The 22,509-nt window shown below is 42.4% G+C and overlaps 1 protein-coding gene across 1 annotated transcript in view; it reads left to right on the top strand.

The window, feature by feature from the left end:
- Window positions 1-22,509, top strand: part of LOC118788165 (transcription initiation factor TFIID subunit 4-like) — a 91,244-nt gene that overhangs the window by 14,836 nt on the left and 53,899 nt on the right. The window contains exons 3-8 of the mRNA XM_036544059.1: window positions 9,469-9,657; window positions 10,974-11,096; window positions 12,012-12,101; window positions 12,630-12,842; window positions 15,660-15,729; window positions 16,632-16,746. Coding sequence (XP_036399952.1) covers window positions 9,469-9,657; window positions 10,974-11,096; window positions 12,012-12,101; window positions 12,630-12,842; window positions 15,660-15,729; window positions 16,632-16,746 — 800 coding nt within the window. The remainder of the gene's footprint in view (window positions 1-9,468; window positions 9,658-10,973; window positions 11,097-12,011; window positions 12,102-12,629; window positions 12,843-15,659; window positions 15,730-16,631; window positions 16,747-22,509) is intronic.

Genomic DNA, 22,509 nt, shown 5'->3' with positions numbered 1-22,509 from the left:
CTTTTGTTGACAATCCAATTCACTTCTTAACTGATGCGCACCAGTAGGATTCATTTTAAGGCAAGAGAAACTGGGAATGAGGAAAGTGCAAAATTGTGGCCATTTTTAAAGAATTCTGTCCTTTCCTCAGAGGGTGGATGCAGTTAATGTTTATATTTGACCAGGCACTCTGGATCCCAGGGAAGCAGGGAACCTCATGATTATGGCAAATGACATAAATAATGTTGTCATCAGTACACACCATGTCAACACTGCAGGCATTTAAAGGCATGAAGAAACTGTTGGCTACTTTTGATCAAGGACCAAAATGGCAGTAGTTTCCCATAAATGATATTGCTTCTGCCATTGCTGCTGAGAAGCCTGTCACTGCTTCCCAGGGCAAAGGCAGGACGTCACCCTGGCACACCTGGAATGCAAGCACCAAGGTGTCAGAAGTCCTCTCAAAGTTCAGCCAAAATACCACCTTGTATCTAGAAGCACACGGTTGTTGTATTGGAACAGTTTGTGGTTATGTATTTCAGGTGTAGTACAGCTATGCCAATGTCACTCTTTGCCTAAAAGCAGAGGTCATTTGGTTTTTCACCAGCTTCAGGTGTCAGTGTGGAGCACAGCATGCTTCAGACTGGGCAGGCTGTATGTGGAATCAGTCAGGCACCATGCAAGCCGCACATTCCTACACCTGCCGACTGGAGCTGCTTCAAAAAAGAGCATTTTTGGAAAATGTATGTTCCTACACTATATGGACAAAAGTATTTGGCCACACCTGTTTTTCAGGGTTTGGGCTAGGCCCCTTATCTCCAGTGAAGGGCAATCTTAATGCTTCAGCATACCAAGACATTTTGGACAATGCTATGCTTCCAACTTTGTGGCAGCAGTTTGGGGAAGGCCCTTTTCTATTCCAACATGACTGTGCCCCAGTGCACAAAGCAAGGACTATAAAGACATGGTTTGATGAGTTTGGTGTGGAAGAACATGACTGGCCCGCACAGAGCCCTGACCTCAACCCCATCGAGCACCTTTGGGATGAACTGGAACAGAGATTGCGAGCCAGGCCTTCTCGTCCAACATCAGTGCCTGACCTCATAAATGCTCTACAGAATGAATGGGCACAAATTCTCAGAGAAACACTCCAAAATCTTGTGGAAAGCCTTCCAAGAAGAGTGGAAGCTGTTATAGCTGCAACAGGGGGACCAACTCCATATTAAAGTATATGTATTTGAATACTTTGTTATTACAATGTTATGGTGTCCAAATACTTTTGTCCATATAGTGTATATTACCATTGCAAGAAGCTACCAAAATGCACATGCAGACTTAATTGTATTGCCTTCTGCTCAACTGCACTCTGCAGGTGTGAGCACAAAGAACAACTGGGTTGACAGGAAATGTGTCTTGTGCCATAGATGCCTTCAGCAAATAATCTGGTGCTCAATCTTTTGTAACCAAAATGTGCACGCTGATATATCTCATACTTAATTCTAACCCAGAGCTACTCCAGTCTGTCAATTGCTTAGTACTATGCCTGAGTAAACTGGGATGAACAAGCATTTGGCAGGTTTTGAAAGCTTTTTTGATTTCCAAGTTTTTTTTCTGATTTACTTTTATAGATAGCATAGTCTTGAAGCTTTTCACTGCACTAAACATCACTGAAAATGGGTGCTTCTGTAATGAGAGTTGTTGCAAAATAGATATTTGCAAAAATATTGGTAGCCATCCTGAAAATGAGTTCCACTGCTGTGAAATATTTCTATGATTCAATATATGTAATAGTAACACATTGCTGTCAAAAATGGTCTACAATATGAAAATGTTTGTGTGTGATATTGAACACTGGATGTTTGTAAAAGCAACAAAACAAAGCAAGCAAAAAGTAGAGTAAGGCCTCTGTTCAAAATGTGGTGTGTTACTTGTAGGTCTGAAGTGCAGTTAGTATCTTAAATATCCAGTATTTTGCAGTGTGCTTCCACACTGTTTGTCAAGCTCTGTCCATGCTGTTAGTGTGCGTCTCTTTATCACCAGTTTACAATGTTTTGCTGCCCAGAGTGGACAAAAACTGTTGAAAAGTAGTACATGGCAATTTCAAAATGATGTCCAGTCTTTGACTTCAATCAAGGGGAACCAATGAAGTGACTAGTATGAGAAAATGTTCCATGTGTCACATTCTTCAAAACCACAACTATACTGAATGAATGTATTTACTGAGGCAATTCTGGGTTAAGTATCTTGCCCAAAGGTACAACAGCAGTGCCCCAGCAGGGAATCATACCAGCGACATTTCGGTTACAAGCTCTGTTCCTTAGCACTGTGCTACACTGCCATATACAAAATGCAAAAAAGAGTTAGGCAATTAAATCATTTAGATAATAACTACTATCTGCATTCAGATACCCAGTAGTTTACTGATAGCTATTACACCTGAAAATTTTACCATTACTTGATTAAAGATGTCATGATTACTGAAGGCTACCTCATAAATACAGCTATCAGTTCACTTTCTCAGAGTCTAGGAAAACCATAGGGGGCAGCATTTCCTTAATTTTCACTACTGTATAAACAGGACCTTTCTGTATCCATGGGCTTCAGTCCCTATGCCCTAACAAGGATTGCTGATGAAGTACTTTCATGAGTAGAGAGATGTGAGGGAATGCCATTCTGCTCCAGTACAACTGTTGCAATTGATAGTATTCATTTGTAGTCATTAGGTATTCATTCCTTGGTAGATGCTTGTTTTCTGACTTGTATTTGAAGAATGTCACATTAAAGCATATGTTCAACGATATGTTTGCCCTGTGAATTCCTATTGAAAGATGAGTAATTTAACACCAACAATATACAGTGTGAATAAATTTACAGATATTCCATATGTAAATGTGAACAAAAGTACAATACAGCAACAAATAATAACTACTTTATAATAATAATAATGATGAAAAATATTATAATAAAAAGTGTTCCAAATAAGAAGCCCACAGAAATGGATGACTGAAAAAACAAGTATTCTGTAAACTGTACTGAGTTGTGCTAGGAAGAGCTCCTTGCATTTCCTGTTGGCTGCTTACAGGAGTAATACTGTAGCATCCTGTTCTGACTGTGACTGTGATGCTCTTGTCATGAGATGTATTAGAATTTCTGATGCTATTGAACCCTCATAAGTGCGTCTCAGTGTTCAAGCTTGAGAGCAGCAAACAATTTCATTGGTATCTGTAAGGCATATAGTGACCCTCAAAATCATAAACCTTGTACTTGTTATCTTAGGAAAATAATCTCCTAAATGACTAAAAAACACTGCTATGCTAAATTATGGATTTTTGTGTTTGTATAGCATACAGCTCATAGCCTATACGTTTTGGTTAGATAGTGTAAAATGACTGATGGGCAAATAAATTGCATGTGAAGTTAATGTTTAATAAACAACAATAAAAAACAATAACAATAATAAAAAAAAGATTATACCTAATGGTAGAGCAGAAAAGTTAACCAGTATAGAGAATGCGAAGTTGACGTCACACCGTGTTGAATTTTGTTTATGCGACGTATCTTCACTTTCTCTATTAGCGATTTGTATTATAGAAGACATAGACTATGTACTTTCAGTTGACGCATTTCCTGATTATTGCTCCATACTGTGTACTTCATTGGCTGATGTAAAGCCTGGGTTTTTGAAAAACTCCCTGGTAGGGAGAGTGGGTTGTCAGTAAGAGTTGGACATGCCCTGTGCTTTGACACTGACACAAAGGGCTCACTGTTTCCCCCCCCCCCCCCCCCATGTAAGTCCTTGTATATGCACACATTATTACACATTATTAATTGAATTAAATTCAGATCATAAACATACGTTGACCTCACGTGGTTGTCACCTTGGAGTCAATGAAGTCTTTCCTAATCAAGGGTGCTGCTTTCATTTGACGTCTCCCACCGTGTCAGCTGCCTGTGTAGCTGCACACACTGGCCTCTAAGCCAGGTTTAAAAACTACACTGTATTCACTGCTGCTATTTATATATTTTTAGTATTAATTGAATTAAATTCAGATCATAAATATATGTTGACCTCATGTGGTTGTCACCTTGGAGTAATGGCTTTGGTGGTCATTGAAGTCTTTCATAATCAAGGGTGTAGCTTTCATTTGACATCTCCCACTGCATCAGCTGCCTGTAGCCTACATGTGTAGGTCTATACTGTCTTTTTTAGCCTAGTGTTTGGCTGCACTGTGTAGAAAAAGAATGGAGTCCACAGTTCCAGGATTTAACCGGAATTTCAACGCAGTTCGAGCACATGACCAGCTGAGCTGAAAGCGCGCTCACTGGATGCGCTTGTTGCTGGAATGCACAGCACCTCTCTAACCAGCATGGAGAGGAGAGGGTATTTGTAATGGTGATCCCTCCAAAAGACAAGTACGTCCTCCTGGCACCCGTTGAGAGTGAAGGGACTCTGCAGGTATCGCTGTACTTCATCTGGCTCGATTACGTCCGGGGTGTCTTCCCACTCCATGAACATTCTACGTCTTTTCAATGAATGCTCTGGCATAATAATGAATGAGTTGCCGTCATCACAAAGTCGAAGTCAAACCATTCCACACACACTTATAACGTGTTTATAGAATATTATGATTTTAAAGTAGCCTACCTTTGTGGCCTACAGTTCACTTTACTCATTGCCTTTTGTGTCATTATCAACAATATGTAAGTTCAGGATGTGTACCTTCCAGAGCCTCCTCCCTGGGGATGCTTGATGCGCTCGTCTCCTCCATTAATGCTACAAAAGGTAACACAAAATTAATTCGCATCTAGCGTGTGCATAATTATTATATCACAGCTAGACCAACATCTTGTTTTGCAAAAATAAAATTGTGGTAATCTGACTATGGAAGGCTTACCTTGACTAGTTTGCTCAGACTGGGCCTGCAGGGTTGGGATGAGGGCTGTTGTCAGTCTTCGGGCTTCAGCTTGGACTGCCAACCTTTCATCTGGCGGCGGCATTTTCAATGTCTTGAAACGTGGAGAGGAAGGTGGCAGTTTTATAGGTGGGGGTGATCATAAACTTCTCATTTAGGAGCACTCCTGCACGGCTGCGGTTGTGCTGCATGTAGCCTGGATCCCCGCACCGAGGCTCACAAAGGCCTTTCAGCCTACGGTGCCACAACAGGGCTGTGTTGATTGTTGGTTGGTTGATTGTAGTGGTCACCCTCCATATCTTCTGATGCATCTTTAAAGGGGGACAAGAACTCTCCAATTGTGTTGAGGACCTCCACTTGGATGCCCTCATGTGCTGTTCTTGCCCCTTGTCCTGAAGCAGCTCCTGGATCTCCCTATGTAGCTTGGTGACGGAGTTCAACATCGCTGCCTTGCTGTTTGATCTATTCTCGCTTTCTTGTAGAACAGCATGCGGAAGGCTGAGTGTGCTACCAGACTTCTTCAAGTACACGACCAGGTTTTTGCACTTAACTATTTGGTCAGTCACCATGCTGGAAGTAGCCATTAGAAGATGGGTAAATTGTGGCCATGAAGGGATGCACATGGTCAGCAACAATACTCAAATAGGTTGTGGCATTGAAGCGATGATTGATTGGTATTAATGGGCCCAAAGTGTGCCAAGAAAACATTCCCCACACCATTACACCACCGCCACCAGCCTTGACTGTTGACACAAGGCAGATTGGGTCCATGGATTCATGCTGCTGGTGCCAAATTCTGACCCTACCATTTGTGTGCCTCAGCAGAAATCGAGATTCATCAGACCAGGCTATGTTTTTCCAGTCTCCAACTGTCCAGTTTTGGTGAGCCTGTGCCCACTGCAGCCTCAGCTTTCTGTTCTTGGCTGACAGAAGTGGAACCCGATGTGGTCTTCTGCTGTTGTAGCCCATCCGCCTCAAGGTTCGACGTGTTGTCATATTTGTATAATGCCTCACAACTCAAGCAGATAACGTAGTCTGTAATGGTGTCATCGGACAGGACAACCTGCCCGAATCTCTCCCATACCTTACTTTTTTGGCTCACTTTGCATTCAACCTTAGCATCGCCCATTTTTAACTTTTCTCTGATTCTCTGATCCGTCAGTGGTAGTCTCTTCTTTCTGACCAAAAAAAAAAAAGAGTTTTGGAGGTGTATAATCTAAACAAAAGCTACAGATACCACTTAGGGAAAAAACCCGTAGGTGAAGCCTATTATCAACACTCTAAAACACATGCATTGGCCAAAACCACAATCGCAAATTGATGATAAAGCTGCTGATAAGCTAATTAGCTATTAGGCCAGGCAATAATTATAAATTAAAGCCTGGCCTAATGCATTATAAATTATAGTCTGGGTGCAAAGAGATGTGTGATAGATGCAGGTTACTTTATAGTTCGTTAATGCAGATTATTGACAGCCAGGGCATAAGAGGACCTGCACCCTACAGTGCATGCGTGTGTGCGTGTGTGTGTGTTTGAGAGAGAGAGAGAGAAAGTGACAGAGAGAGGGGAAGAGAAGGTGGAAGGTGGACTAGTAATCACAGCCTAGCCCAAAGCACACAATTTGGAGAGCCTATAACGAAAGCCTATGGCACGCAATGTTTCTGTAAGTTATTTATAACTTAGTCGGAATGCTGCTTTGCCACTTTTTGACCCGACCCACCCAAACCTGTGATATTATCTGTTATGATATTAGCATGATATTAGCTGTTAGCGGGTTATGGGTCGACCCATGCGTCACTACTAGCCAGTGCAGTGTCAAGTTTCCTTAATGTTTGTACAGGGGGTATAGCTGTTATTTTTTACATACACCTCATGACCCACAATTTGGGAACCACTGCTGTAGACTAGTATCAGGCAACTCAGTTTTTAACACAATGAGATTCTTAATTAAATCCCTGAGATCAGTATTTCAGGGTAGATACAAAATATGTTTGCCAAACCGGGCACATCTGATATTCAGAAGGGATGTCTAAGGGGTGAATAAATCCATTGAACTGTGTTTTACTGAGTTTTAAAATCACTCAGTTCTTCCTAGTATTTAACTTCTTCCTACATTCATCAATCAGTACGAAACATCAGTGGGTTAAACTGAATGAACAGTTGAACCTACTGTTGAAATATTTAAACAACTACCCAATCTTCATTCAACTGTATGATAATATACTTATGAAGGGGTATGAGTTTAGTGCAGATATTGCACTTATTCTGCATACATAAATAATAATGAAATTTCATATTAAAATATTTAATTGCCTTCTCTTAAATCATCTGAATGGTGCATCCAAGTAGCAATGCTTCTACTTTGCAAAATCGGTAATTTTTTGATACACATGGCTTTTTTTTGCCTTGCGTGTGGGGTATGTTTTTTGGGGATGTAATTAATCAGTGGTTCACTCCTTGTGTCTGAACAAACTTGCAGCTGATGACTGTGCTCTACGCACAGCAGATTGTGGGTGGGTGTAGCACCTTGTTATGGTGTCTCCTGCCAGTGAGCACAGATTTACCATGCTGAGTATTTGGCACTGTTTCATCTCAGCTTTTCCTCTGCCTTGGAACTACTGACGGTGCAGTGAGAAACTGGCATGGTGAGACCCTGGCGAGAGACTGGTGTAGCGATAGCCTGGCATAGTGAGACTGGCAGAGCATGTGTAAGTACCTTGCCCAAGGGTACAGCAGCAGTGCCCCAGTGGGGAATTGAACCGGAAACCTTTCGTTACGAGTCCTTAACTACTATGCTACACCAGATGAATTCCGTTGAAATCCAAATCTCTTTTCCAAGGGAGACTTGGCCATGAATGCAGTAGCATGTACCATTACAGACAAAATACAAAGCCTCTCAATATAAAACATTGAAAGGCAATGACAATATATTAATAAAAGATTTCCAGAGAGAGCACATGCACAAGAAAAAGATGAGAGCGCATAAAGCTTGGTTTATGCTTCTGTGTCGTACCCCCGCCGTCGCTTCGACGCCGTCATGAACCTTTCGAAGTTCTATGTCGGGGTTGAAGGCGTTGCTCTGCGTCACTGTGCAATACACCGCCATAATGCTAGGGGAAGTGTGGTTTCTGAAGGGTCAATTGCGAAACTCGTTGATTGTTTAGCTTCCTGCTTCTCAACTTGATCCATGGTTATCGCGCAGAAAACAACTCCGATACAAGCACTTTAAAAGTGGCAGTATAGCGGGAGGGAGAAACCAGAAAAGCTAAATGCTGGAAATGATATACTGATCGGACCAATCACAGCCCTTGCGGTCTGCATCGCCTTGATGCGAAGTTACAATTTTTTGGAGGTGCACGTCAGGCAACGGCGGAGGGGTACGCGGCGACGCAGAGGGCTCTGCGGGGGTACGCCGTCGATTCGACGCAGAAGCATAAATCAGGCTTTAGAGATGGAGTGAGAGAGAGAAAGAGAGAAAAGAGAGAGAAAGAGAGTGGGGCAGTGTGATAGAGAGCATCCAGAGTGTGGGAGAGAGAGAACGAGATGGAGCAGAGAGCAGCTTATTCAAAACATTGATAGTTTCCAGTAGTGTTAAAAAGGGCCACATCCCTTTGTTTGCCTCTGTTTGTGCACACTACCCCCACCTCTCACAGACCCTTTGTTGACAACCACTTGAAACTTGCCCAAACCAGTCCTGCTGCTCCCCTTATCAGCAGAACCCCCACAGGTAACCCAAGGCACAGGCACCCCCAAGGACAGCCCCCAGGTCACCATTCGCCCTTTGACCTGTCTGTATCCTTTGGCCACCAATAGGAACCTCAACAGGGCCAAGGATTTTGGTTGTGAAAAGTTGTGGTGACGACCTCCACCTTAGTGCTGCACTGTGGGGCAGGCTCTCTCTCTCTCTGTCTCTCTCTCTCTCACACACACACTCACACACACACACACACACACACACACACACACACACACACACACCCTCCACACATACTGTCAACCACGCAAAACCCTCACTAAAGCGCTGGACCGGAAACCTGACTCCTGTGTTCTGACCGACACACCACTGCGACAGCAACCTTCTCCTGAACCTAGTTCACGGGTAAAATTGCCCCCTCAGGTTTGGATAGACTCATATTTTGTAACCATAACAACAGCTTTGAATTCAGAGAGAGAAACCATAATTATGGTAGAAATCGGATTCTGCACCTTTTGTTGATCAACAATGGGTGCAAGTTCTAATAAGAACTGCATGAGATGAGCTTTGAATTTGATAGTTAGCTTGATATTTTGTTAAAACAGCTGTCCATAACTCTCAAGAAGTTTTGTCTTTGTAGTTAATTAGTGTAAGTAAAGGTGTTTAAGTACATGAATAACATTGGTAATGGAGAAGTTTTTTTGTAAGGAATGCTTTCAGGGCATCATTATTGCACTGAAGCACTCTTGTGTGCCCCCCTGTACTGTCAAGCCATGTCTCGCCAGTAGTCAGAGCAGCTGATGTGACATGGTGGTCTCCAAGGCCTTGCTGGGAGGGAGGCATCATGTCTGTTTTGTCTCTGTCTTATCCTCACCCCTCCAGAAGGCGCCAGTGACTGGGGGCCTAGCAGCCATGGCGGTGGCTGTGACCACGTCGCAGCAACAACAGCAGCAGCCACCGCCAGTGGTGATGGCAGGGGGACAGAGTGCGCCCCAGGCCCAGCCTCAGCCCACCCCACAGCCCGCCCTGCCCCCACAGAGTGCTGTACCCGCAGCGTCCGTCGTCTCCCAGGTCTCTGCTCTGCTTCTTGGGGCTCCATGGCCGCTCATAGCTGGCAGCAGGCCTTGCACAGCCTGCGCCCCCCCCGTCACCCCCACATGCACTCATTCGTGCTCATAACACTCACTGCATTAGGTTGTATGCCCTTTAAACAGTATCACAGGGATATGAGTTCATGTGGGTATCCCAGAGCTGTTTCATTTCAATATAATCAGTGGATGTCTGATTTTAGCTTAAATTTTACCTTTCCGGGCAAGTGAATGTGAATCCCAGGGAATGTCTTCAGTTAGGCAATCACACATACCAAGTTAACAAAAATGTATGAATGTTTGGTATGTCTGAAAAAACACTTTCCCTTGGGTTCACTTTGTCACAGAGTTAACCCTTGTACCTTTTAAAATGTGCATCTAGTCTTTTGATTTGGCAAAAACAGGATGTCCCCTCACAGGCCTGGAATCCTCTGTTTGTGCTCCGCGATGACAGGGAATTTTGGTATGTGAGGTACACTATATGGACAAAAGTATTCGGACGCCTGACCATTACACCAACAGGGACTGTAATGACATTGTATTCAAGTACATATACTTTAATATGAGTTGGTCCCCCTTTTGCAGGTTGTCACAGCTTCCACTGTTCTTGGAAGGCTTTCCACAAGATTTGAGTGTTTCTCTGGGACTCTCTCCCACCGCACAGTTTTTGTGCTTACATTAATGCCAGTGGAAGTTCGGAACTCTTCAGCTATGGAATCAGCAGAGCGTTGGCGACTTTTACGCACCATGAGCCTTAGCAGTCGTTGACCCAGCTCTGTGATTTTTATGTGGTCTTTCGCTTCATGGCCTGAGTTGCTGTTGTTCCTAAACACTTTCACTTTCTAATAATATCACTTACAGTTGAATGTGAAATATCCAGCAGGGATGAAATTTCATGAACTGTCTTATTGCAAAGGTGGCATCCTATCACAGTACCATGCTTGAAGTCACTGAGCTCTTCAGAACGACCCATTGTGTGTCACAAATGTTTGCAAATGGAGACCGCATGGCTAGGTGCTTGATTTTATACACTTGAGGCAACGGGTCTGATTGAAACACCTGAATTCAATAATTAACTGGTGTGGCTAAATACTTTTGTCCATATAGTGCACATATAAGACACTGTGACTTAAGTACCTATGAGTGATGAGTGTTACCTTCTGTGATCATTAACTGGGAGTTTATCATTAGGAAATTTGCTGTGCTAATGAAGATCCCCATTCAAAGCTTCTGCATTCTCTGAGGTAGCTGTAGCTGTTTGTGGAAACTGAGATATGTGTTAACTTGTTGCTTCTGTAGGAGATGCAAGAAAATGTGAAGAAATGCAAGAACTTCCTAGCCACCCTGATCAAGCTCGCCTCCCACAACTCGCCCTCCCCAGAAACTTCCCGAAATGTGAAGGCATTGGTCCAGGACCTGCTGGTGAGCTGCAGGGATTAAGGTGGTGTCCTAAAAGGCCACCTCTTATAGTCCTCCAAAAACTTGAAGTCCAGAGAAAGAATTTGATTGAATGTACATTACAATCATCAGACACTCTTGTTATGGCTATCCATCAAATGTTCATCATTTTCAAGCATTGTTTATTTACACAGGGTAGAAGCTCATGGATAATTTTTGTGTCTCCAGAATACTTTGAACCTTAAATTTGTGAAATAATTCCTTACGTATGGTAAAGATGCAGCAGATATGTCCTGAATTTGTTTGTAATGAGTGCGCATCACTGTTATTTTATTATTACTGATATTTTTTATCTATTCATTGATTTAATTTTTTTATATATATATATATATATATGTATATATATATATATATATATATATATGTATGTGTATATGTGAGTGTGTGTGTATATATATATATATATATATATATATATATATATATATATATATACACATATATATAAATTTATTTTAATGGTAGGGTTTATACTGTGTTATAGAAAAGCATGCTCCTCAGGATACTCAGGATCCCTAATGTTTTTAAGAGCAAGTATTACTCATCTGGCTTTATGCTTATGCATAATTGGCTTACAGCTCCGTCTTGAGCTTAAACCCTTAATTATATGAAATTCATGCTAGAGGTTTTTTTTTTCCTTTGTGTGTTACACACTCTTGCCTGTAGGTGGCAGCATGTTATTCCTTTTGAAATGAGAACGAAGCACAGCATATTGGCATAGACCTTTTTAAAAAAAAAAAAAAAAAAAAATACCACTTAACAAAATTGTCATTCATTATGCATCCATTGCTCTTAAGTATCTGATTTTATTAAGTGACAGCAATGGTGCTAGTTTTTCTCACCAGAAATCAACTGTCACTAACAATTTCCGACTAACAGGATGCCAAGATTGAACCAGAGGAGTTCACCAATCGGCTGCAGTCAGAGCTGAAGTCATCCCCCCAGCCCTACCTGGTCCCCTTTCTCAAGGTTGGTGGCCTTGCATACCTCACATGTTCCCCCTCTTACCCGACCCCTGGGGTCAGACATGCTGGGAGACAGTGTTGTGGCCCGTGACATTTGCCAGCAGTGTTCTCCATCCATCTGTGATGAGTATCACATCTTTGACAGCAAACACAATCATGTTGTCATAGGAGTTAAAGCAGTTTAGGACAAAATACGGAGGAGTCCAGACCTCCGCCCTTGTTTAGAATGTGCCTCTATTGTGAAAAATAAGCTAACAATCAAACTATACTTGTAAAATGGTTCAGAAATGCATTGTTTGAGTATGAGCAATTTGATTGCTTTATTTAGTCACTGAATATCAGGCACTCATTTTGTGTTTGTTTTAAAAAGGCTGCCTTCTGAATAAATCATGATTGACTTCATAATGAACACGATGGGAGAAGAGTAGTTGCCTTTCTCTGCGCATGTTGAAAAGGTGTTAATGAAGGTTTCAGAGACCTTGCTAGATGTATAAATAGTTAATACACTCTGTAAATTTCTCTCTGTAAACAGAAAAGCCTTCCTGCCCTGAGGCTGTCTCTGCTCAACAGCCAGCAGTCTCTAACACAGCCCCTCCAGCAGGCCAAGCTGGGCTTAGCAGCACCTCCAGCTGCCACCGGCACCCTGCCCGTCACACCCGCTGTGCGGCCACGTCACCCCAACAGCGTCAGCACCACAGTGGCTGGTGTCCTCCCTGGGGTGGCCCACAGCCATGTGGCTGTCCCGGTAGGTCCTCTGTCTGCGAGTCACGAACAAAACAACTCCAAATTCCCAAATTTATGTTCTTACTCCCAGGAACTGATTATACTGATGGCAGTGGTCAGAGCTGAATGAAATCGGCCACTTCGATAGGTTATTCCTGTAGCGTTAAGGGGCATGACGCACAGGCTGCTGGGAAGCGTGCCCACCCATAGCCCTAGCCAACATTGGACACATAGCTGCAGCAGCCAATGGTGTGGGCGGGACGGGAGCTTTGGGGAAGGTGGAGTTCCTACTGTAGAGCTGGAGCTGGGCTTTCCTGACCTGGAGCCAAAGCTGCACATGACCTCATGCTGGGTACTGGTGTGCTGGTGTGCTGCCCAGTTTGACATGACTCACTTGTCCCTCGCCACTGAGCCTGTTGTCAGTTTGGGGGCTCTCTGCCGGGTGACAAACGTGCCCGTTTCCCCCTCATGCTGCTCCTGCTCACTCGTCCTTTACCCCTCAGACTGACTAGCGACAAAGAGCACGTGATTAAAACACCCACAGTTTATCTTTATTTTCTCCTGTGTTGCATTAATTGTACTTATCAGTCATCAAGCTTAAAGTAAAAAAGGATTGATTTTACAAACAGTAGGTGGATTGCATGTTTCACCATTCAGATTATGATCAAGAGGCTCTAAGAGAGGAGATACATGCTGCCCTTTATGGGAGTGCCATGCCTGATCACGCCCACTTGCGCTGTTTCAGCCAGTCAGCACGTTGGGAAGAGGCGAGTGCAGGCAGCGAGTTTGGTGGAGAGTGAACGGAGCAACAAGCGGGTTACCTCTGTTTAAAAATTGCGATTACCTCCAGGAATGTGTAGTTATCAGTTTAATGGTACTCGGGTAATGGTGTGTGTAGTTGAAGATAAAACACACACAGCATTACCACTTTGCCATTAAAGGTCCAAAAGGGAAGCCCTGCCTCCTCCCTTGTTTTGATTGACACACCATGGCAATGGCCAAATACCCCAAACCACCTTCAGTCACCTACAGATTATATTAAAACAGATGCAAGCACATTTTAAAGTCAGTATTACCTCCACTGTTCACTGTCAGTGAAAATTGGCCTGGAGGAGCAGTGGTTCATGTTTGCCTGCAGCCTGCTGACCATCTCATCTGGCACCGGTCCAAGGCTGAGGTTCCCTCCAAAAACCTGGCCTCTTTGTTACTGCTGCATACCTCAGTGATGCAGTGAAACAAGCTTCACGCACAAACACTGATGGAAGCATTTATACTGCTTGCACGCACCAGCCACAGCTTGCATGTAAATAGAGCAACCACCATTAATGCTACCAGACTGAGCTTATGGGAGCCAGTGTGACAGCAAGACACTGATCATGGAAATGCACCCAGAACCTGCAGTAAGCTAGCCCATCAGGTATCAGCTCTGCGTTGGGGAAAACAGGTAGTGTCCTAGACCTGGGATGTGCCAGGCCTGCTGGTTTAAGCCTCTCCCTCAGTTCCTCTTCTGTCACCCGCAGTGCCTGTCAGCGTAGCCTGGGCTTGCCGGCCGAGGTCACAGGGGGAGCCAAGGTAGCAGTTAGTTGGGAGCCATTGCGACCACGGGAATGTGGAGGACACCACAATGCCATGTCCTCCCAGGGATGTGCTGAAAGCATTCTGCTACAGGGATGGCACTGTTACAGAGACGCCTCAGTTTGGACATTTAACATATATAGCAGGGTCTGCTGTTTGGAAGCTGCAGAGCCACTGTGATCCTAAGAAATGCTTCTCCTACAAAGGATAAATTCCAAAATAATGCTGGCTTTGAAATAATGGCAGTAATGGTGGCTTTGTGAGTGAGTTCGATGGTGGGGGATTGCTGACCTGGGAAAAAAGGTCTTGAGAGTATATTCAATGACTAATACCATGTCTTTGTAAATAGCCAAGTCCAGTCAAATTAAATTTTAAATCTGACTCAACCTCAACACCCACCTGCTCACACAGAACATTACACAGTAGTGCACATTTAACTATATGTCAGCTAACTATGCAAGCTTCTCTGGGACAGGTTCAAACCAAATTGAATATTGTGCAAGTTGAGCAGGAACATAGTTATTTCCATAAGAATTGGTTGGCCTCGCATCACTTGGCCTCGCCAGCCCTGCTTGTTCTCGGCCCTGAACTGTAATATAGCATCTGCTGAAGAAAGGAAAACAAGGTGGAGAGATATGCAGAGCTAGCAGTGTCCAGAGGCTGCTGTTATTATCTACTCTTATTATGCCAATTCACTCCTCCATCCTCTGGGGCATGCATTAGCTCCCCTCTTTACCTCTTCCAAAGAATCCCTCTCCCTGAGTTGCACCTCTTTGGTCGATCAGTCAGTCAAAATCATCCTGCATTTTTTTACCCTCAGTTGCATTGTCATAAAGGGTGCTTGACGGGCACATTTATCAAAGGGAATTTGAGGAAAAACCCAAAAACAAAGCCAAGATATTTGGGGAGGAAAAACTAGAAAACGGTCCAGGGAGAGGGTGATCAAGAGAAACCCCTGGGGTAACAAACAGCATAAGAAAGAGGTGAAAATGCTCATGACTACATGCATGCATCTATCCATCCATACCTGAGTATGTCCAGAGACTCAGAGTGTGTCGGGTGGCTAGGGTTGAAGGAGCCCCATCCAGCAGCTGGCAGGGGAGAGTGCTGCGCTGTGTAGAAAAAGGTATTGTGGTATGAGCCTCACAAATGTGTTGGGTTCTGTGTAGAGCCGTAGGGATCACTAGCGTGGCATGTGCAGTCCTGAGCGCTTGCCTGTTGGTAACTGTGCTCTCTCTTATTCCCCCATTCCCCCTCTTTACAGGGCATCAAGAGGACAGGTGTTCAGGGCGGCCAGGTTCGAATGCCTATGGTGATCACACAAACTGTCCGAGGTACGGCCCCGTCCGTCCTGTGGACTCACCTGAGGACAGACTGCTGTCTGCTTTTACTTTGACATCATATAGATCCTTTTCCAGTGTTTTACCATGATGCTAGTATCACAGGAACTAACTGATTCTCCAGTAAGTCACTGAAGGATGGAAACATCCCGAGCATTTCATTATGATTCCCAAGCACACAGTAATGTCCCCACTCTAGGGAGTGTCTGTGGACAGAGATGTCAGCGTCCCGACTTTGTCATCCTGGTCTTCAAATACACAGTAATGTCCCTACTCATTTTGATCCCTGGACACACACATATAATATTCCATTCCACTGTGGGATTCCTACAAGGTTTGTGACTTTTGTTGCATAGGTGTGTGTTTGTTGTGTTCAAGATGTGTGTGTATATCTGTCTGTGCCTGTCTGTGTGTCTATCTGTGTGTATGTGTGTGTGTGTGTGTGTGTGTATCTGTCTGTATGTGTGTGCACGCTTTGAGGCACGTACATTTTTCTGTCTGCTTTAAGTTGAGTGACCGGGAGTGGGAGATCTGTAGGTTTTTGGATGATATCAGTATATGGGAAAGTTCTAAAAATACTCTGTGCCTTTGGCTAGTAGCATGCCTGTTAAAATCAAATTTAAATGCACTCTGACTGTTTTGTGCCTTTCCGGAAATGCATCTGTGAGCAGTCGGGCATGGTTCAGAATGTAGGGAGAGGTGGTGAAGCACAGTGATATTGACAGCACGGTGTGTTTTATATACAGACCTGGAAAACCATTCCACAGTTTTTTCCCTCAATGTTAGCAAGACTGGTTAAAGGTATTACTTGGACATGGAGCTGTTTGACGGAAATGCTGTCTGACAGTCCATGATAATATTACTTATTATTATTATCTTTACTTATTATTTTTCAGGCGTAGTTGGGAAGGGACCATCAATACAAGCAAGCAGGAGTCCCATGGGCTTTGCTGTACAGGTCTCCGCAAATCAGAAAAACAAGCTCAATGACCCTGGAGGCGGATCTTTCAGGTACAAAAACTGTCTGTGTTCGGCAAGTGAGAACCTAAAGTGAAGTTATGGAGAACAACCACATGAGGGCATCATTTCACCAAGAGAAGGGGTCACACTGAAAGCCCTGAAATGTAGGGCAGCTGCTACTTACAAGAAGATCTTTTTCTTCTACCAGTTGTCAGAACTGAGGTGTGCACAGGGAAACAGCGTATAGACATGCATTAATGATTTATCACAATGAAAAATTCATTCAGAAGCACATACAAGTTTTCTTTTCTAAGCATTGCTTTCAGTTTGTGTTTTCTTTCCATTACTGTAGGGATAAACAGTCAGACCAGATGTCCCACTTGGATACACATAAGTACAATATTGATGTAAATAAGGTCACTTTTTATTTAGTAGAGCCATATGCATAAAAAGAAAGACTCAAAGACTGCATACAACTGAATTGCAAACTAGATTCAAAAACAATAAATCTCCATGTGCGACCTCAGGCATGCTAGCTCTCTTTATGCAGTCAAGGAACACTCTCCCTGGCCCTTTAGAGAACCATCACACAGTCAGACTTAACTGGACCCCGAACAGAAAATGAGCTAAAATCTAAGCAAATGTGTTGTTAGTACTTTTTCTATTCCTAAGTCAGTTAGGCAGAGGGTGGTTCCCCTGCCGTGGTTTAGCAGAGATGTGTGAGTTCTGAGCAACCGGGGAGGGGGTGTATATGTGGCCTCCATACAGTCGGGCAAGGCTCAGGCACCAAGTTCACAGTAATGGTTCGCTCTCCCTAAGGGAAAAGGCGACACCCCAAGCATTGATTGATAAATTAATAAATCTTTGCTAACATTGGTAATTAAGCTGTCAAGGCTGTTTGTCAGATTTCCTTTATTGCCAGCCTTTCCCCCTCTAGTTGTGTGCTAGCATTCATCAGCTTCCTCATGCTTTTAAAATAAATGATTTCTTCTGTTGTTTTTGCAAAGGAGCATAAAATATCCGCATTCATGTGCATTTGAAAGCCTCATTGTTTTTGACATGTTTAAAATAACATTACCTTGTCTGTTCAAATATTCAAATCCAGGAGTGGTTTTGTGGATGCATAGTTATTGCAGCCCTGATCGAGTCATTTTCTTTGTGCTTGAACAAAGGCTGTAGTCTCCATTGCCCCACGTCCAATTCCTGGCCTCTCCTGAGGACAAATAAGTATGTCAGTACAGTGCCGTGTGGCAGTGGGGAGCAAACCTACATTAATCCTGGCCACACGGACTGGCTTTCCAGAACACTCCCAGCAAGTGCGCCGAATACACTTGCCACTGTCAGACAAATTCTCCGAAAAGCAGAGCGCAACATCATTTTCCCCTGTTAAATAGCGATGACGTTGTTATTACAGCTTCTGCCTTCCTGTTTCATTTGCTTATTAATTTTCTTCTTTTTTTTTGAAATTCTTTATTTTGGGACAGCAGTATATATTACAAAACTTACATCAAGACAAAAGCAGTTTCATTTTTCTGCTGTCCAAATTTTTTAACAATTACAAATAAAATTAAAATAAAATAAGTAATAAGAAATATAAAAGTAAGCATAATTTAAGAACTTTGTACAATTTGGAAGAGGTAAAGAGTGTACGTAAGAGCAATGATAAGTATATCAAGGGGAGACTTGACAGAAAATAAAATAAAAATCAATGAGGCTTGCTAGAATAAAACAACATTACAGGGTCATTCATTCAATACCTCTACAAAATCTGGCTGTAAGGGTCTTGCATATTTAACCCACTTGGCCCAGAATTTAATAAACACATTTTATGGCGAGGAGAAAAAGTAATCTTTTAATAACATAAATGTCATTTACTATATCTATCCCCTCCTGTATTGTAGGGGGTTCAGGAAGTAACCAAAGCCTTGTGAGCGCTTTTTTACAAGCAGATATCAAAATACCAAGTAAATATTCATCAGGCCGCCTTGCCTGAAAATCAACGTTTCCTAAGAATAATATGGAAAATTGCAAGTGCAGATCAGTGTTAAGTATGCTTTTCAGTGCTTTGTGAAACTCGTATCACTGGACACTCCCAAAATATATGCCAGTGATTGGCTTCCCAAAATCCACACTGCCTCCAACATTTGGCATCCCCTCCATCAAAATGTGCTTTCTGTTTTGGTGTAATAAAAAAACAAATAAAACACTTCCACTAAAACTCCCGCCATACATAAGAGTTGGTGCATTACCACTGGAATTTACATACATCAAACCAATCCTCATTTGATATTGAAAAATTACCTTCTTTTTCCCATTTTTCTGTAATGTATTCTGTTTTTTTCCATAAGGCCTTTATAAAATCTAGAGATAGCACCCTTGTTTGAAGCATTTTGGTAGGCACCAATAAATATTCTCAGTATTGGATCCTTAAAGTCTGTTTTATTTCTAATGTTATCTTCGAAATTATGGTGTACCTGGAGACATCTATAGAAATCAGATTTTTCAAGACAATATTCTTTCCTCAGGTTTTCAGTCTTTCAGTCCCTTTTCTGTAAACTAACAGAATGTTATTCCTTTTGAGATCCAGGATTTAAATCTATGATCTGTTTTATTAGGCTTGAACTCAGGATCATAAGCATATTATCATCATATTCCAGATTTTTAAGTGGGCTTTGATCCATGGATTTTGCACATTATCTATAAATCTTTCCAAATTTTTGTGAGCCAATGCTGCATTAATTGGGGGATCATTCATAATGGAAAGTTCAATGCCTTTCCACCTGGCATGAAATGTTGGGTTACACATGTTAATTAAGGGTTTAATCTGGACTGCATAAAAATAGTCCTTCAAAATCAGGTAGTGCCATTCCTCTTTCCTCCATTGGGAGTTGTAGAGTTTTTAGTTTAACCCTGGGTTTTTCCCCTGCCAAATAAATCTAGAAATGATCTTATTCAATTTGGAAAATTGTTTTGAGGAACCTTCTACAGGGAATGCTTGAAATAAGAAGAGATATCGTGGAAGAATGTTCATTTTTACGGAGTCAATTCTATGACTGACACCAAGAAAAGAAATGGAATTCCATCTATGTATGTCATCTTTAATTTTTGTTAAGAGGGGGCCATAATTTATCTCTGCCAATGTTGGGATTTTTTCAGTAAGTATATTCCTAAATATTTCAATGAGCTCCCAATTAAGATCCCAATTAAGGTGAAATTTCTCTCTAAGGTGTTTTGAGAGAAAGGGAAACTTCCTGAAGTTTTTCCTTATATTGAGAGCAGTGGTTTTTCTTGGGTTGTATGCAGCCATCTGCTGCACTGAGCTCCTGATCTCCACCCCGGTCGCGCCGTCTCCCCACCACCTGCCAAGTAGGCAGAAGCTGGATCTCCTCTTGATCCGGAGCAGCAAAGGACCTCACCACAGTAACTTGGAACCCTTATGAAACCATATCCTTCGTCACCTCAATTCAGGATCGTTTTCTACCATGTTCGTGGCTGTCCTACTTCTAGTAGTAACCCCTTTCTCCATTATTAAACAAAATATTCACTAGGATTGTCAAAACTAAAGTTTTTTTTGGGTTATTTCACAAAACCGTTAGCGAGCTCGAAAATTAAGCGGTCATCCTCTCAGTGGTGGAACCGGAAAACTGCTTATTAATTTTCAACGGTGTACTGTTATAGGTCTGTTGTGCATAAGAATGACATTTTCTTCTGGTGCATGTGATAAAATTCCATGCAGGAAATTGGGGAAAGTATTTTCAGTTTAAATACTGATGATGCTGAAGTGAGTGACCATATTGGTTTATTAGAATTCTTTTCAAGCTTTTCTTTAGTCAGTGTATGTGGCATACACGTTGACATATTTGTGTTACATGTCTTCAAGAGAAAGGTAAAGACTATTAAAGGGAACACTTAAGAAGAATAAACAGGGAGTGAGTATAAGTGTTGCAAAGGCTGTTCAAGAACATTTTGAAAAGCAGGCATTTGAGCAATCTCATTGAATATATTTACAGTCCTGAATCAATATATCTATAAAGTAAGCATGCAGTTTTTTCACAAATTACAAAAATGTTCAAGAAGTGCAATATAGCATATAGTTGACCTTTTCAGTTTCACTTAACGGCTCAAAATATTAGAACTGCGCACCTGTCCCCAGCAAACATTCCAGAGCAGGCACAGACCATCTACCTGGGGGACAAAATATGATCTCCCACCTTGTATTTAATCACTTCTGTCTTCTGTGTAGTCAGGTTTTAAGGAAGGAGGGGGTATACTAACATTACATACTATGACTGGCAAAAGGATTTGACGTCAATTCCACACCAGATCATATGTTTGTTCGCTCTGGTTCGTTTGTCAGTCTTGGCCTGAGATACAAGACTTATTAGCACTGTATAAAAACACATCTGGAGTGGAAATACTAATTAAACATTTAAAAACAACATTTAAAAGTGATTCACGCATTGTGTCAAAAAGTGAATATTGAAAAAAGGTGGTTTGAGGTGAGCTCACCAATAGCCAAAGTGTTTATCACATAAAGAATAATAATGAAATGTATAGAAATTGCAACAGAGAAGATATATGAACTGATTTCTGTGCTGTTTATTTCTCCTTCTCGTGGTGCATGTTGAAATGCCCTTTTCAGACCCACACACTTAGGGCCACAGTGCAGAGCGTTAGTCGAAGAAACAGGGTTATTATCAGAAGGTCATAAGTTCACTTCCCTGATCGAGACACCACTGCCGAGCCTTGCAGCAAAGTCCTTAACCTGGACCACTGTGGTAATTGTCCAGCATTTAAAATTAAAGCACGGACTGTGCTATCCCTGATATCTCCCCTCCACACACACAACATTTTTAATAGCTGTAGTAGTTCTCTGCTGTGTGCATCCTGAGTCATAACCCAGCCATCCAATACACTAAATTTCCACTCACCTCACACTTACTGTTAAGGTGCTTTAAAGAGAAAGGGACCTAGAAACATCAATGAGAAAGCATATTGCTCTCCCTAAGAACTGAGGACAAGACATGGCTGTATTTCCCCTGCATATTGTTTTACTCCTGTCTTTGCAGGGAACAGGGAGCCTCACATAATCACCCAATAAACTTTGGAAAGGGTGACTGCTGGGAGATGCGGGTGGGGGGTGCAATGATATTGAATGATGCGCATAAATGTACAAGTTCCAGCGACTCATTAGATTTGGGAAATAAATATATTGTACACCCCAGGCGCTAGCCCGGACATGGGCCTCATGAGGTTAAACTCTCCTGTTGGAGTTAGTGCTTTCTGTTTCAACCTGTTATCAACCTCCTGCAGATCAAAATTGTAATAAGGTAATAAGTCCTGCCCAGCCACACAAAAACGTGAAGAAGTTGCGGGGTCGATGGCAGTGTGCATGTATGCTGAGGCCTGGGGAGAAAGGGTGGAGCTCCTCCTCCTCCTCATGTTCACTCATTAATCGTGCAAGGAGCAGTGCCACGCCATCTTAAAGTATATTATTGCGATGTGTTAATAGGATGTTGTGCTGAAAGGGTCATCTGACATATTGAATAGCTTCAAATGATTTGTGTGGGGAAAAATGAGACCCACAAGTTTAAATTTGTAATGAGGGAGTATTAGAATTCACTGTTATTTTGTGTGGTGGTTTTTGTAAGTGTTTGTTATCAGCACATTACTGATTTAATTTGATTGGCTATCCCCGATGTAAGAAACACAGCCATCACCCATGATTAAGACATTTTTTGATGGCTTATTATTTTCTCATATGGGGTGGATTTTGAACTTGTGGTTCCCTAATCAATGTTGGTAAAACTGTTT

Source organism: Megalops cyprinoides, chromosome 13 (assembly GCF_013368585.1).
Source record: "Megalops cyprinoides isolate fMegCyp1 chromosome 13, fMegCyp1.pri, whole genome shotgun sequence".
NCBI lineage: Eukaryota > Metazoa > Chordata > Actinopteri > Elopiformes > Megalopidae > Megalops > Megalops cyprinoides.
Note: the sequence above shows the minus strand (reverse complement) of the source record. Positions and strands in the feature narration are given on the sequence as shown.